Source organism: Aedes albopictus, chromosome 2 (genome assembly GCF_035046485.1).
Source record: "Aedes albopictus strain Foshan chromosome 2, AalbF5, whole genome shotgun sequence".
NCBI classification, from domain to species: Eukaryota; Metazoa; Arthropoda; class Insecta; order Diptera; family Culicidae; genus Aedes; species Aedes albopictus.
The window spans coordinates 486,725,447-486,743,363 of NC_085137.1; the positions used below are offsets into that span (position 1 = coordinate 486,725,447).

The 17,917-nt window shown below is 38.9% G+C and overlaps 1 protein-coding gene across 1 annotated transcript in view; it reads left to right on the top strand.

Annotated features, from left to right (window-relative positions):
- Positions 1-1,498: 1,498 nt before the first annotated feature.
- LOC109623121 (cAMP-dependent protein kinase type I regulatory subunit) overlaps positions 1,499-17,917 on the top strand; it is a 269,309-nt gene continuing 252,890 nt past the window's right edge. The window contains exon 1 of the mRNA XM_029870633.2: positions 1,499-2,358. Within this exon, the coding sequence (XP_029726493.1) occupies positions 2,194-2,358 (165 nt within the window). The 5' untranslated portion in view covers positions 1,499-2,193. The remainder of the gene's footprint in view (positions 2,359-17,917) is intronic.

Consider the following 17,917-nt stretch of genomic DNA (forward strand, 5'->3'; position numbering starts at 1 on the left):
CTCCAAAAAAAATTACCACATAAATAAACAAAATTACAAAAAAAAAATTACAAAAATTACCACAATTCCTCTGGAATTCACCCAGACTTGTCTCTAAGCAAGGATGTTTTCGATCACCTGGCAATCATATAACTCATTTAACCAAAACTCAGTTCAGAAGCATAACATAGAAATGAGATGTTCGGCAAACTTGTAGATAAGTGTTTTCCCTACAATTATCACCAAGGAAGCCATATCCTAAATCTCATATATGCGGCGTGAGAGCACTAGTACCACCTACTCATACTAAACGATCGAAAAATCCGATCGTTTAGTATAAATAGGTAGTACTAACACTTTTACTCCGTAAATATAAGAGTTATAATATGCCGTCCTTGGTAATAATTGTAGGAAAAACAATAATGTACAAGTTTGTCGAACATCACATTTTAATACAGTAGACGTTCGATAAGTGCAACATGTTTACGTTTCACTTACCGAATGAAATTCGCTAACTGCAACGACTGACAGCCGTCAAACAGTTGTCAAATGCTGTTGGACGCAGCCAGAATGCACTCAAAAACATCGCAATGCAGCTGTAGTGCATCCGAAAAACATCGCAACTCTGTTGACGTTTCGTTTTTGACAGATAGCGGTGCGATAACTGCAAAATTGATGCACTTAGCGGACTTGCAGTTAAAAAGCATTGCAGTTAAACCGTTTGCGCCGAGCGAACGTCTACTGTAATAGTAAACTTTTCAACTATTTTGGCAGTACAGCCTGGATTCGCTGGTTGGGTCACGATTGCGCCCCGATTAGCGAACCGTGTTCGTTCGTTGGGTCAACTGACAACTGATCAGAATGCTCAAGACACACGCAAGTGACAGAAAATACGTCACGAAACACTCACATTATTGCACAAACGTTCTGTATATGGGAGCTGCGATGCGACGGCGGTCAGACGTCAAACTCGTTTTGACATCGATTTTGACATTGACAGTGCTTTTTAGTTGGGTTTTGCCCCAACCAGTGAACATTCAACCATCGAGACAACCCATCTAGCGAGCCGCCAACGAACGAATCGGCACTGTACAAATCAAAAGACGATTGTTTTGATCATCGTTCAATGTAAGGAGGGAAACCAAAGAGAGCCTCTCTTCTGCAGATAGGACCTTTAGACATGTTTGGCCTGAAATAGATTTTTCCGTTTCCATAAAAAAATCCGCCAGTCTTCACCGCCCGAGGATCTCAAATTCTGCAAAACCGACGTCTGCTGTCAAAGTTGCTATAAATCCTGTTCAGTCGCAAAACATCAAGGAGAATACATTTTACTAAGGTGGCGCAGATAAACATTGCAAACCACTGGTTGTCTCTTCCATTCTTCTGGTGTTCTTATGGAACTGAAATGGTGACGTCACTATTTTAGTTGCATAAGAACACCAGAAGAGTGGAAGAGACAACCAGTGGTTTGCAATGTTTATCTGCGCCACCTTAGTAAAATGTATTCTCCTTGGCAAAACATCACCGATCGGACAGCCAGCTTGTCTGCGTTTGTCGTCTTTCGCTCTTCACGTCGTGTGTGTCGTACAAGAAAACTGCAGCAGGCAACAGCAGCATTAGCAAAGGTGTTCCTCTTGTTTATTGCGCGAGATCCGTGATCCGTGATTCCGTGACGCGTCGTTCCAAGACTCCGATTCCGATTAGGGCTGGAGCTTCTTCGTACTGACCCCGTAGTAATTCAGCTTCTAGAGCAGTGAAAATTTCCTGATCCAAATTTGGTGCTTCGTGAAAATATTCCACCCTCTCCTATGATCTGGTGAAAAGTGATTTTTGGTGTTGTAGATTATACAGATTTAGATTTCTTGCATTACTTAGATGAAGAATACCTTGTAGATCTAGGTTTCTGTGTGATTTGAGTGCCAAACGAAAAAGAGAAAAGGAAAAACGCTGAAAAGCTATTATTTTGGGATTTTTTCGTGAACATCGCAGTTCAGTAGTGTCCCAGTTTGGGTTTGTTTTTCTTTTGGTGCTTGCGAGCTCCGATCCTCCCATCAATCTCTCCTGTGAAAGCGTAAGGGTTTCCCCATACCCTGAAGAAAAGCACCGAAAATTGCCCGTAAGTGTCCCGAGCCCCCGTCGGATCTAGCACTAGATTCCACCACCACCAGCAACACCCGCAGCAGTAGGCGAAACCTCGAAATCACAGCTGCAATTATGGCGTCTCTGCTGGAGGAGGAGCAAAGCCTACGCGAGTGCGAGGCGTACATCCAGACGCACCGGATCCAGCGGGTGCTCAAGGATTGCATCGTGCAGCTGTGCGTGGCCCGGCCCGACAATCCCATCGCGTTCCTGCGGCAGTACTTCCAGAAGCTGGAAAGGGTAAGTGAGGGAATTTTGATGATTCTGATTCGGATGGGATACATGATACATGGCTAATCTCGTATAGTTTTGGATGACTGAGGGAGATGCAATCGCGCAGTGCTGCCAGATTGATTTGATCAAACTGGAATCTCGATCATCGAAGCATTTCTGAAATAATGTTGGGACCAGAGATGTCAGTGATTTTCTGTATCGTACAATTACTATATCAAAATATAAGAGAAAAAAATAAATCACTTTGGTTAGTGTGACGTCAAGTGAAACTAAAGCATATAGGGTCTATAAACAATATCCACTCTGGGTAGATGACAGTGCTAGATTTCTTGGAATGTTTGATCTCAAGAACTTTTTCTACCTGGAAATACTAAGTGAATTTATTAGTATATGTAGTTAGACTCATTTTTGACCATCTCAGACACTCCCTCGCTCTTCGTAGACTTTTGTTCATACACAATATTCGAGGTTTATGTGAAGCCTAGACTTTGGCCACACATTCAAAAAAATATCCAGAGATTCTTCCAGTGATCCTCCAAATTTCCATCCTAGAATTTATCAAGTGGCTCATTTAAAAATTCTTCTTTAGATTCTTACAGAATTACCTCTACATATCGCTCCAAAAATAACTTCCAGAGATTCCTCCAAGAATTTCTCTTGAGATTTCTCAAAAAAGCTGAGAGGATTGCTCTGAAATCCTTCTATAAATTCTCCAGGGCTGCCTTCAGTAATTTCTGCATAGATTTCACTTTTTTTTTTTGCTCTTCGAATGTCCACGTTTCGTGGAGCAAAGGTCGAGTATGCAGGAGGTATGCGGTAGAGATATCACGCCTGACAACATTGTTGAAAGGATGTGTATGGGGGCGGACAAGTGGGACTCCGTTACTTCCACGGTTTCTCGAATCGTACTTGAACTACAGAGTAAATGGCGAGCCGAACAACAGCTTGTTGAGTTGGCCCCCCTTCCCCATCCAGGAGCTTGAGTTCAACGGGTAGTCTAAGTACTAGCCAGGACCCGAGCCTCCAGGGGAGAGTGAACAATTTAAGGCGGTAGCTGGTGGAACGCTTACTATTAGAGTGTACTCATGTACGGTCCCCCCCTTCTCGAAGTCATCCCTAACGGGCGTACCGCGAAGGTAAGGAAAAGAGAGAATGAATTTTTAGTGGGTCGATCCCCACATCACCCGAGAAACCACCTCTTGGGTATCTGTTGCAGATTTTCTCATTCTATAAAAAAAAGAGATTCAATTAAGAAGTTGTTCAGGAGTTCCTGTAAAGATTTCACCATGAATTCCTGCAGCTTTTCATTTCGAGAAATTCTAGTTTAGATGCTTTTTGCCATACAAAATAAAATTATTTTACTCCTGCTGACAAACATTGAACGCACTCCCTGCGAGTAATCCATTCCTCTAGAAATTCATCCGGACTTGTCTCTAAGAATTGCGCTTCGAGAATTGTTCAAGGTGTTACTCTACATAGATATTCTCCCAGCAATTCTTTTAGATATCTCTTACGGCTTTTTCAAAAACACCTACAGAGTTTTTATTTCCAAGAATCCACTCCAAGATTTATCCGGAAATTGATCTATAAATACATTAAGGAGTTCTTCCCGGAACTCCTCTAGAGATTCCTGCATAATGTGCTCTAAGAGTTTCTCCAACAAGAGATGAACCAGCCTTGCTGCTGGTGTTTATTTTTTAATCAATCCATCATGAGCTCATCTATGAGTTCCTCCAGAGGTTTCTAGAAAAGTTTTATTTCAAAGATTCCTTCAGAGATTAGGAATCTATGGAAATATTCTCAAAGGAATCTATGACTGAAACCCTCAAATCTCTGGATAAATTCCAGAACAAGGTGTTTGCCTAATTTATGAGATAATCTCTACAGTAATTAGTAGATGAATCTCTAGATCAATTCCTGAATGAGTTATTGGAGAAATCTCAGAAGTATTACTGTATGAATCTCTGTAGATGAAATACTGGATAAATCTCGAAAAAAAAATCCTGGAGGTATCCTTGAAGAATTCCTTTAAGAATCGCAGGAGTGTTTCCTTAAAATCTTGAAGAATTTTTGTAAAAAAAAAAACTCCTAATGAATTTCGGAAGGTATCTCTGCATAAATTCTTAACGAAAACTCTGGAGCAATCACATGAGGTTTAATTGGAGGAATTCATAGGGAAACTTTCGAGAAACTTCTGCATAATCTGTAGAAATCTACGGATGAATCCATGTCCTTGGTGAGGGTGATGAGGTAAGGGCTCTTACCACGACTGTAAACATCTATAACCAGGACGAGATCATGAACGCGGAAGAACTTGTCACGACACTGTGGCACCAGTACGAGGTGTAGGTGGCCATCGCAGTCATTCGGCTACGGAAAGGCCCGGTAGGGACACAGATGGCTTTAGTTCAGCTACCTGTGGCTGACGTTAAGTCCGTTATAGTAGGAAATCTTAAGGTGTCCGTTGGGGTCACCCTCTCAAAAACATGTCATTTTTTAGGCTCATATTTCCGCCTATTTGCGTCCGATTTCAAAATCCTAGGTCTCATTCGAAAGATAATAAGTCAAAGTACCTTTGAACATGATTTAAGTGAAAATTTTTCAAAAATATTTGTATGTAAACTTAACCCAAAGTTGCCAAATTTTCTAAAAAAATGAATAGGGTATTGGTTCCCTTATTAAAGCATTCCCGTTTTTATCCTATGATAAAGCAAAGGATTGAAGCGTTGTTTGTTTTGTTTCATATTTTTGTATTTTTTGTTAGAAATGAGCACGCACGAAAACAAAAAGAACGGAATCAATCGGTGCCGTAATCGCTTGTTTTCGAATAGGATGAATATGGGAGCGTGAGATTACTGATGGCACACATACCCTATAAGCTTACGGCAGTATCGCTGGAAATTGGGTCGACCAAATTTTAAGATGAGAGCGGCAATATAACCTTTTTTCTATTAGCTTTCAACTGATTTTTATCGAACCTGGCTAAAAAATTTAGGAAAAAAGTTATTAAGTAAATTAACTCTTGATGTCATCGACCAAAAGTTTGGGGTCACTGTCGTAAAACATGTAAAACTGATTTGATGATATCTTCATCATCTATGGTCCACTGCACGAATTTACGCTGGCATGCTTACTCTTACAGAAAATTTGGCTTTTGAGAAGTGCCGACACCGCTCAAACGTCAAATTTCGTGTGAGAGTAAGCAGGCCAGTATAAATTCGTGCAATAATCCATAGTTCAATTTTAATTCTTTTTCGCACATTTAAAAGATAATTAACTAAATTTACGTTAGATGTCTTAAATTTAACGTATTCAACGATTTTAATGAATAAAAATGTTATGTAAAGTTAACACATTTCAACGCATTTAAAAAAATGAGGCACTTTTACGTTAAGTTTTATTATGTAAATTTTAACAAATATGTGTGGTTCAATGTCTATGCAGTAAGTACCATTCATTATGTTTCAAATAAGCCAAAAAGCAGTAAAATTTGAAGAAAGATGAACAAGATATCAACAAATCACTTATCCATGTTTTACGTTAGTGACCCCAAACTTTTGGTCGATGACATCAAGGATAAAGTTATTTAATAACTTTTTTTCTAGATTTTTTGGCCAAGTTCGGTAAAAAGGAGTTGAAAGCCAATAGAAAATAGGTTATATTACCGCTCTCACCTTAAAATTTGGTCGACTCAATTTCCAGCGACACTCCCGTAAGTTTATATTCATATTTTAGAAAATTTGGCAACTTTGGGTTAAGTTTACATACAAATGTTTTTGAAAAACTTTCACTTAAATAAATCATGTTCAAAGTTACTTTGACTTATTATCTTTCGAATGAGACCTAGGATTTTGAAATCGGACGCAAATTGGCGGAGATATGGGCCTAAAAAAATGAAAAATGTTTTTGAGGGAGTGACCCCAAACTTTTGATCGAGAGTGTACATGTCAATAGTTAGTTTTCTAAAAGAAAGCTGTCGGTAAACAGCTCAGGTCCTGGAATTCCTTTTTTGATTCTTGACCAAGTTTCTTCTTAGATTCTTTTAGGTGATTTCATAGAATCTTTATTTATCTATCTATATAAAAATGTGGTTACATACGTTGAACCGCGCATAACTTGCTACCGGAAGTTCCGGTTTGGGTTATCTTAGTTTTTTTCTGTTAGTTTTCGGTTTATGAGGCAAAAACATGGGAAAATGAGAATTTTTGAAAATTTATTTTTCTAACATTTTTAACCGAGACTTAGACTTGGCTAGGGACTTAAACGTCAAAAACGCAGTAGGCAGGACAAAGTTTGCCGGGGACAGCTAGTTCTTTTATATAATCTCTAATATTCCCTCAGAAAATCTTTGGATTTCTCCAAAGGCCTTTTTTATTCCAATAGAATAAACTACTCGAAAGAGTTTTTTTTTTCTGGTATTCGTCTAAGAATTTCTCCTGAAGTTTCTTCTGGGGTGTCATCTGGGAATTATACATACGCTACCTGCCAAAAACATGGAATTGTTGCCAGTGGCGATTCCCTAATTTCAATTCTACCTGTTCAACGAATGTGAATTTTCTCAACAAATTGGCTTGTAATTTGTGGAAAATGACGAGAATAGCCGTTTCCGTCCCTTTGCAGTTTGGATCTGATCCTGAATCCTACGTAATTGCAAGTTTTAGGGTCGTTGAACAGGTAAAAAGTGAGGTTACGAGACGCCACTGATCGTTGCAATACTCAGTATTGCAGCACCCAAAAAGTTTTGCATCATCCAAAATAAGGAGGAAAAATGTAGTAAATCTAGAACTAATTAAGTTGTGGATACGAGTTGCATTTTCAAAGAGAATTAGGGGTGTCATAAGTGAGTTGTGTCTCAAGGACCTGAAATAATCACATTTTAGGATGCTGCAATCTTCAGTATGAATGTTGCAATATGCGATTCCATATTTATGGCGGGTAGTGTGTGCCATCAATAATCTCACGCTCCTATATTCATCCTATGCGAAAACAATCGGTTACGGCACCGATTGATTCCGTTCTTTTTGTTTGCATGGGTGCTCACTTCTAAATAAAAATACAAAAATAAGAAACAAAACAAACAGCGCTTCAATCCTTTGTTTTTTCGTAGGATGAACATGGGAGCCACATGCTTAGTAAGGGAACCAATACCCTACCGTATGCGTGATAATGTTTGCACCATCGTTAAATAAAATTCCAGTTTTACTTGTGAAGACAATGTATTGGTTTTATTTGCAGGCATTTAAGCTATAACTCATATCATAGTAGGCTGTGAATAAAAAGTGTTGATTTTCTTAGTTTAACACTTGCATAATGACTAAGTGGCAATCTAGCTCGTGATTTGTCCACGTGCAAATGTCGAAAAGTATCCGTGGTAGTGTCAAAGTCAAGATTAACAATTTTTGAATTTATTTTTTTATTTTGACATTGCCTCATGGTGTAGACATTGACACACAAACAAAAGTTATAATAACTATTGATTCTGGAATTTGGTACGGATCGATAGTTTTTCGGAAATCGAAAAAATCGGAGGTTGCGTTCGGGCAAATTCAAGACTTTCTTATATGGCGCTACTCGTAGCTCCTGGATGCCATTGGTAATAATGTAACAGGGTGGCCACCGAACCGGGAAAAACGGGAAAACCGGGAAAAAGACGGGAATTCGGAACGACCGGGAAAAAAGCGGGAAAAAGCCGGGAATTTGGAATGATTACCGGGAAAAATGTTGCTAAGAGTAACTTGATGTGCATATTTGAATGTTTACACTTCATCGAAAATCTGCAAAATCAAAGCCAAACCAAAATACTCCTGGGATACTTCTACGAAATCCCAAGGAATTCGCCTGTGCAATCACTTGGAATTTCCTTAAAACAGAACTTGGGATTCTTCAAGAAGTTTCTTCTAGAATTCCTTTAGGTTTTTGCACCGCTTGATTATCTCTTGGAATTCGATGAGATTTTTTCGAGGAAAGAGTTTCTTACATCTGAGATTTTTTCAAAAGTTTCTTTTTGGATTAACCCGTGTCCTTTCTTAAATTTATTCTAGTTTTTTTTTTGTCAGGGAATCTTTCCGAAATTTCATCAGAAATCTTAATAGATTAGAAAATCATAACCACTAAACTGGGTTTTAATCAAGACAACCTATTGCAATTTATTCAAGAGTTCCTTTTAAGATTCATCAAGATTTTCCTTCCGCAATTGTAACAGGAGTTGCTCCAATCTTCAAAATTTCCTACGGGAGTTCTTCCCAGATTATTTTTTTGAAATCCCTCCAGAAATTTTTTTCTTTTCTTCCTGGAGCTTCCTCTGGTGATTCCCTAGAATTTTCTTCTGGAATTCCTCCAAAAGCTTTTTTTAGAAATCAATCGGGAGTTCTTTCTGGGATTCTTTACAGAGTTTCTTCTGGCATTTCTCCAGGATATCATTCTGTTACTCATCCATCTCCACGAGTTCCTTGCACGATTTCTGCAGGAGTGCCTTCTGAAACTTGGATTTTGAAAACTTCCAAGAGATTTTGCTGAATTTCATCTTTATTTTATATTTGCTTTTGGAATTTCTCCGGTGTTTCTTACTGCGTTTCCTTCAAGAGTTCTTCTTGGGCACCCTCCAGGAGTTTGTTCAAAGAAACCTCCAGGAGTTGCTTATGAAAGTTGCTTTTGGAGTTGCTCCAGGAGTTGCTTTTGGGCATCCTTCAGAAGCTCCCTCTGCAAATCACCCAGGAGTTCCTTCTGGATGATCTCCCAAAATTTCTTACTAAAACTTTACGATAGCTATTTCTGGAAATACTCCAGAATCCTAAAAATCAAACTACTGCGGGAGTTTTCTAATCGAGAACTCTTCCAAGAGTTCCTTGGGAAACCTTCAAGACATGTGGGAGATTCTTTTAGAAATCCTTCAGGAGTTCCAGGAGAAATCCCTAGATCGAATTCATGATCTCAGACCAAAAGTTCTATTCCCTAATTGCCAACAGACTGACTAAAATCCTAAATCCCCTAAAGGAACCTCTTCCAGAATAAATCCATTAACCCTCGATCGATCGCGCTGTTGTGTTTTGTACAACACGTTGAAAAAATCTCGCTTTTTGTGTTCAGTATTAGCGTGGTGCTGGCGGTGGTGGCCAACCGCGCAAGTTATGGACGGTTAAGGAATCTAGAGGAATCCACAAAAGATATACAAGGTGGAATCGCTAACAGAAGTTACTGAAGAAATCCAAGATAGTATTTTTGGAGTAATCGAAAGATGAAATCTCGGAAAAAACTTTGTAAGAATCTCCAGATGTAAGTTTTTGGGGGAATATTCAGTTGGACACTTGGTTGGACATCCTGGAGGAATCCCCGGAAACAACACCAATGAAGTTGCGTTAGGGCACCTACGCTAATGATTAAATTAAAAAAAAAATGATTCGATTATCCTCCATGTCCCGGATAATCGAGTGCGACCTTTGCTGATTTTATATGCACATCTTACCTATTATAGATCTGTCATAGTTAGCTACCACTTCTACACTTGTTTTTTTTTTAAGTACAAGAAAATAAGTAAAATAATGAGTGAGGGAAAGCTTGAATTATGCACTATGTGGAGCTGAATGAAAATATGTTGTAAGTAATTGTGTAACGCCTTTTATGTCATCATTGGTAGTTACTTCCATTCTTTCCATAGATGCATTACGTCAAAAATAATATTAAACTATAAATATCTAGTACATAGTATTCACAGGATTGCAAGTGCATTTTTACATGGTACTTATCATCCATATGATACGAAAATTGGACGTTACCTACTAAAAAGATGTGCATTTTAAAAACCGGGAAAATTTCAGAAATCGTACCGGGAAAACCGGGAAAAAGACGGGAATTTCAAAACTGATATTTAGTGGCCACCCTGATGTAAGTTTTTTTTCTATGGTCGAAGGATCATAAAAGCCACCGTAATTTTCCTTTTCGATATGCCATGCCGTTAAGTCGCTGATTTCGCGTTTCTACGCCATTTTTCTCATTGAGCGCATATAATTCACCCAAATCTTATTTTTGGTGGCAGCGATAGCTTTCTTAATCCATGTTAACCTTGAACGACCAGTGGACACCTTCGGGAATAGTTGCCTTTGCTTTTTTTCGGTCTAAGACTGTTTTACGGTTCTCATGAACACTCCTGAAATGTCTTTTTCAACATTTGCGCGTGGACAAGTTCCGACTACCGCTGCTATCCCTTCATGGTGCAAATTTTAAACTTAAGAAATCGGATTTTTTACCCGCAGCCTACTGTGAGATGAGTTAGAGCTTACGTGCATGCAATAAAAACCAAGACATTGTGTGTACAGGTGATATGGGTACCTTATTTGTACGATGGTGCAAACATTATCACGCATACGGTACTTAGGCACAATGTAAAAACTAGTGGTAAATTGGGCAACATAGGCTATTCTGTCTAAACATTGGTCTTTGTAGAGATGAAATTTGAATAAAGGGTTCAGCCTTGACAAACAAGCTGTCACGCAGCTCCAACTGAAAACCCATAAATTTTTATTACTAGGATTCCTGCTAAAACTTCTTTTGGAAATCTGCAGAGTTTCTTCAGGGAATCAGTTTCAGTTTTCCCTAAGAGAAAAAAACTGCAGAAAACCTCGAAGTTTCTAAGGGAATCCCCAAATGTATTTACTGAAAGAATTCACTACAGAAATTTCTGAAGATCTCCAGATTAACCTACAGATGAAGTTCCTGAAGCAATCTCCAGATGAAATTTCAGGAAAAATCCCACAAGGAGTTTCTGGACGCATCTCCAGGAGGAATTCTTTGAAAAATGTTCTTAAACATGGACATTCTGCTGGAATCCCAGAAGGATTTCCTCCATTGAATTGCTGAAGTAATTCACAAATGGAATGGTGAAGGAATCCTTAACAAGATCCTTAACCTTTCAGGACGTGCGCTTGTTTGATGGTAAAACTGCACCGCGCTAGCGCTGTAGACGACGAGCGAGGTTTTTTTTTGCGGTGTTGTACTTCTTAAAATGGCGCGTTAAATAGATTTTCTACAAAAAATCCTTTCTGGAGGAACCTCCACAAGGATTACCAAGAAACCCTGGCAGGAATTCCCGAAGGCTTACCCACATGGAATTTCTGGAAAAATCCTCTAGAAGAACGTAAGGTACACGGTTGATACGGCTCCCGAGACAAAATTTCAAATATTACTTCATCTGCCGTTATTACACAGGGTGAATACAAGAACCACCGCTAATCTGTTAAACCCAAAAAAAAGTTCAATAGAAGAAAACTAACCTACCAACCTAACCTAACAACTATGTAGGGTTGTTGTCCAACACTCTTGCTACATGTCCTGCCCACCGTATCCTTCCGGCTTTGGCCACCTTCTGGATGTTGAATTCGTCGTAGAATACGGCGAGCTCGTAGTTCATCCTTACACCGTTCTCCTGCACACCTCCGTAGATCGTTCTTAGCACGTGTCGCTCGAAAACTCCGAGTGTTTGCAGGTCCTCCTCGAGCATGGTCCATGTCTAATCTTTTTAGACCGGAGCTTCTTCTGGAGCCTATTATAGGCCTTACTTCCACTGATGCTACGGCTTCGGATTTCGAGACTCTCATTGATGTGAGCCGTCAATAAGGATCCGAGACAAATTCCTCCACCACCTCGAAGGTATCCCTGTTTATCGTGACACTACTTCCTGGACGGATCTGGTCGTGTTCGGCTCCGCCTACTTGCATGTACTTTGTTTTTGATGCATCCACCACCAGTCCGGCCTTTGCTGCTTCGCGTTTCAGGCGGGTGTACAGCTCTGCCACCGTTCCAAATATTCTGGCGATGATGTCAATGTTGTCTGCGAAGCACACAAATTGATCGGATTTTGTGAAAATGTTGAAGAGTAGGCATGATAGTTCGTCATCTTGTCGAAATCTGCAGCATGATTTGAATGAGCTGGATAGTTCATCCGAATCTCTTACTGCCCATCTTTGCTTTGAGTAGTTTGGTCCCAGGAAGTCCATGATTTTCCATAGCTCTGTGTGATCGTACTGTCATTATGTCGCCTTTAAGTCGATAAACAAGTGATGTGTTGCGACCTGGTATTCACGGCATTTTTGAAGGATTTGCCGTACGGAGAAGATTTGGTTCGTTATCGACCGGCCGTCAATGCAGCCGACTTGATAAATTCCCAAGAGCTCATTTGGTCTAGGTGACAGATGATGGAAAAGGATCTGGGATAGCACTTTGTAGGCACAGGTAGCAGTCAAAATGGCGGACGCTCGGAAGTTCTCACATTACAAAAGTTTGCAAACCCATGCTCTAGAGCAGTGATCCTCAGGCGCATTTTTCAACTGCTTGTATTGCAACGTCTGGATCGGTCTGTGAATCATTCAACACGTTATTCTTGATTATTTCGGGAGCAGAACAACTTTCGTAAGAAACATTGATAGGAATTCTGCGGCAACGTAGAGAACTGGACATCATGTGCGGCCCGCGGGCCGCACTTTGGTGACCACGGCTCTAGAGCAACCATGGGAAGAGATGGGTTAATTTATCGGACAGGCATAATCTTTCTTATTTATTTCAAGTAAAAGTTCATTTAGCAATCGAATACTATTGCGAAGCAATCTCCGTCGCAGTGAGGTTAGAGATAGTTACATTACTAGCCATATACCACTCAATATAAAATAGGTACAAGTAATGACCAACCTGAATACGACATGCGACCTTGATGTCCCAGTCCCTAACACCAAATCAATTCCTCATTCGTCATCCACTATCAATCAACTGAAATCACGACGCCACCGGAGGACGGTGCGAAGCAAAAAGGTGAACCAGAGTGTGGTGATTCTCACGTTTGTTTTATGAATAGCCCTCTTAGCATGATTTAGGTATCAATCTCCTTTTCTTCGCAGTAGATTCCTAGTCCCATATTCGCACCAGGTAAACATCTCACACCCATATTGGATGTAGCCGTCTGTGAAACACGTGAAATACGCCAATTCGTATCTGTGTTCTGTGTAATATAAATACAACGCACCTTCAAGTAAGAGGCATCACCAAACGCAGAAATCTCCTCTCAAGGTTGCGTACCAATTGGTGTAACACATTCTAACTGGGCTGTACTACGCGAATGGAAGTACCATCCAATATCAACATACCTATCGTCAATTAACACCCAGCAGCACCGAATGAAGTCAAATAATATTTATAGTTTCAATTAACTTTTGATCCGGGCGCGCAACGCAACCATTATTCGCCATATCAGTCAATCGGCTGGGCGATGATGTATTTTCCTCTCACTCTTGTTCTCTAGCTGCTGCTGCTAGATTGATGAAGAAATTGTACCGCCTTCGACATTGATGACTTGTTGCTGGAACGACTGTTTTTTTTTAATTTCTTTGCACGAACGTGCCCGCGTGGGCTTTGAAGTCTTCGACGATGGGTGGTGGTGCATTCTTCATTCGTCGCTGCGCTATCTATTCAGGTACGACGACGGGCGGGCGCGGTTGTTTCATGGTTGTTCCGCGGACCATGAAAGCAGAGACTGATAACGATTTCAGGTCGATGTCGGCGATGGATGGTGCTTTACTTGTTGTCAGCACCACCGGTACGGATGCAGCGCAGCACCCTCCAGGCACGGGGATCTAGAACCATATGCTGGTGGTAGACTGGTCCAAATTAGGGAAGTGCTTGTCATTTCACACAAATTCGTGCTTGACAGAAACTCGAGAACCAATAACAGTTTATTTTTAGCATTTTAAAAACATATAGGAAGTCATAATAGGGATTTCTCCAGAAGTTTCGCAAAGAGTTGTGTATGACTTTCTGCGGGAATTCCTTCAGTGAAAATCCTCCAAAGATTTACCCTATTTTTTCGGGACTTTTCTAGATATTTTTTTCCGATAAATCCTCCGGAAATTCCTATAAGCATTCTCTCAAACTATCTTTCAAAGATTTATTACAAAACTTTCTCTGGGATTTGCTTCAGATATTGCTCCAAGATTATTTTTTTTGAAAATCTTAAGTTTCTGTCAGAAAATTTTTCTGAGACATCGTTAACAATTCCTCCTGGGACTCCCTCAAAAAAATGTGAGATCCCTTCGGAAATTTTCTGCAAGAACTCCTACAGAAACTGTGTTGGAGGTTCTTCCACAATTTTTTCGAGGGATTTCTTGAGAAAATCTCCCATGGCTTTTATTATAATCTGGACTAATAATTTCTTAAGAAATATCTTCAATTTTTTCTCCAAAGATTTTTTGTTTTACAAATTTCTTTAAGAATTTCTTTAAAAAAACTTCCACAGATTTTTCAATAATTCTTTCATGGCCCCTCACTGAAATCTATCCTAGGATTCAAAAATCTTTAACGAGTTCCTGAAAAATCTCCGAGGGACTCCTATAGAAATTCTTTCAGGGACTCCTTTGGAAACTCCTCGTAGATTTACTTTAAAAATCATCCAGAAAATCCTAAAGGAATTCAGTCTGAAATTCTTTCACAAAATCTTCTAGAGATTCCTTTAGATTTTAGAATGTCCTCCAGACATTTCTACAAAACTACTTGAGAAAGTCTTGTACGGATAGCTTCAAAAATTGTTGCATGGATTCCTTTAGTAAATACTGCAAGAATTCCTTTCAAAAAATCTTGCGTAGATTATTCCACATCCTTCCTAAAAAAGTTTTTCAAAACATTCGTCTTAAAAACCTACCATAAACTTTCTCAAAAATATTGCATAGTTTTTTTTTCTAGAACATGATTCACGGATACATTGAGAATTAGAAATTCAGAATTCCTTAAAAAAATCCCAGAAGCTTTCTAAAGAATTTTCGCCAAGGATTGTTTTAGAAATTCTACAAAAGATTATTAAGGAAATTCCCAATATTTCTTCACATTCCATCAAGACATTTCTTTTCCAGAAATTGCATCAAGGGTTTCTTAAGAAAATTTTAGAAAATTCTCAAAGAAAATTCTACACTTTTCTTCAGAGATTCTTATCGGGATTCCCAGGAAAAGACCGATCTCGGAGTAATATTAGACCCGGAACTGACGTTTAAATCCCACTATGCTTCTGTAATCGCCAAGGCCAATCGACAATTGAAATTCATTTCGAAAATTGCTAGAGATTTCACTGATCCCCACTGTTGGAAGTATTTGTACTGCGCACTAGTTTGCCCTATTCTTAAGACTGCTGCTATTGTTTGGACGCCCAATGATGTTTCCTGGACACTGAAGATAGAAAGAATACAACGGAGGTTCATTCATCTAGCTCTTCACCATTTACCGTGGCGTGATCCGCAAAATCTTCCAGCATATGCTGCTCGTTGCCAATTGTTTAGAATATATACTCTACAGAAAAGACGTCAAGTTCAACAAGCGATGTTTGTGGCTAAACTGCTAAGGAATGAAGTAGACTGTCCTGTTCTTCTCTCGATGCTGAGCATGTCGAAGATGATAAGAACATTCACGTTGGTTGAGTATCTGTTTGAATTTGAAGAATCGTCGAAAAGCATAGCATAGCATAGCATAGCATAAATACTTGCACAAATCTTGGATGGAGTTGCAAAGTTGAATATTTCCATTGACATTGCTGATGTCGCTACTATCTACAATGTCATAGATTCACTCAGCTCCACACACCTGGCCAAGTCCTTGCAAGCATTTATAAATCCCTTCATCAACTTAGAAAGAGCCCAGAACTGAAGCATCTTCCAATAGATGAAAGGATGTTGAAAATAGCGAATTTTCAACTTATATGCAGTTATAAAGTAAATATACTGAAGTAGAATTATTTATCAATAAATAATATTGGAAAGATCTCACTAATTGTTGTGGGGTTTTTGTGGTTCAATGCCGATCATCTAGTTGTCTTGATTAATGTTCTTCTCTGTAAAGAACAACACAATACTCAGCAAATAACAACACAATACTGAACACTAAACACCCGCGCATCTATTGTTTTGATTTTCACTCGAGACAATAGCGAACGCGATCGATTATGCTGCCATACTCACCCCTACAAGAGCGATGCATGCACAGCAAAGAACAACACAATACTGAACACTAAAACACCAGCGCATCTATTGTTTTAATTTTTATTCGAGACAATAGCGAACGCGATCGATTATGCTGCCATACTCACCCCTACAGGAGCGATGCATGCACAGCAAAGAACAACACAATACTCCTGTTTGAATTTGAAGAATCGTCGAAAAGCTTTAAAAATAAGATTAATCTTTCGTCGTTATTGTAAATGTTATTGTCTTGAGTTAGGTTTTTTATTTGAGATTTTCAAGTCAGATGGATTATATGTAAATAAATAAATAGATAAATCAGAAATTCCGCCGGGTATTCCTCTATGTAGTTTCTCAGAAGTTACTCCAGGATTTCCTCCAAGCGTATCTCTAGTAGGAATTTCTCTATAGATTCCTGCAGATATTTATTAAAAAAATTGTCTAGGATTTTTATTAGGGGATTTCTCCAGGATTTTTTTTTTCAAAAATATCTTAAAAGGTATTGTTAGTTATTCCACCAGGAGTTTCCATGTGTTTTTTTTCAAGTTTTCCTTCTAGAAATTCTTCAGAAAATCCATCTATGGATTCTTAAAATATGCCTGTTTTTCAGGAATTCATTTCGAATTTTCTTTAGTTTTCTTTTAAATTCCTACTGAGAATTCTTCAGCGATACTTTCGGAAATATCTTTGGAGACTTCTTCAATATTCCTAGACATACTTCAGAAATTTCAGCAGATATTTGCTCTGTTTTTACCATGACAGCGCTGGAAATGATTTATCACACATCTTCTCAGTAATCTGCCGAAGCATTACAATGATCTTTTTTATGGAATTTGCTACAAATTTTGGAACTCAATCAGTTGAGTACTCGCCAAGATAGTACAGGGTGCGGCAGGAAAAAATGCGAAAAGTTCAAGGCACTATTACACGCTAAATATGGGATATATATGACTATTTTTTCATGACAGTGTATCAGTCAATGTCTATATTCTAGCACTGAAAAATAAAAATGAACACATTTTATGTTTAACATGTGATAATGTAGGCCTAATTAGCGGATATCAATAAACTGCGCGCCCAATGGTCATTAAACAAAATGACTATAACAGTAACAAAGTTAGCTCAAATTCGATGAACAATCAGACCACACTGATCCAGAGCCATGTAGTTTCACATAGCAGATGAAATAAGTACATATATTTGATGATATTGTAGAGAAAATCAAAAATTTTGTTTTATCAGATGCGAAATTTAGCGACCTGTGCGATTTTCTGCGGTTTGAAAATTCTGGTTGTCTTCATCTTCAGGCGCCGCCCTGTAAAGGTTAGTGACCAAAATGGGAAATTTTTTAATTAACTTTTCAGAAAACTAGCCTATTATAGATCATGGAACGTTGAAACATAGATTGGTTAATGTCAAATGGACGAAAATGAGGTTTGAAGTTGAAAAACACTTTCGCATTTTTTCCTGCCGCATACTGTATAAGGCATCCACCAAAAATATATTACAATTCTCGGTAAGGAAGTCATAAGAAAAGCTGAAAGAAGATTGTTAGAAAGCTTTGAGGAAAAATCTGGCGAATGGGC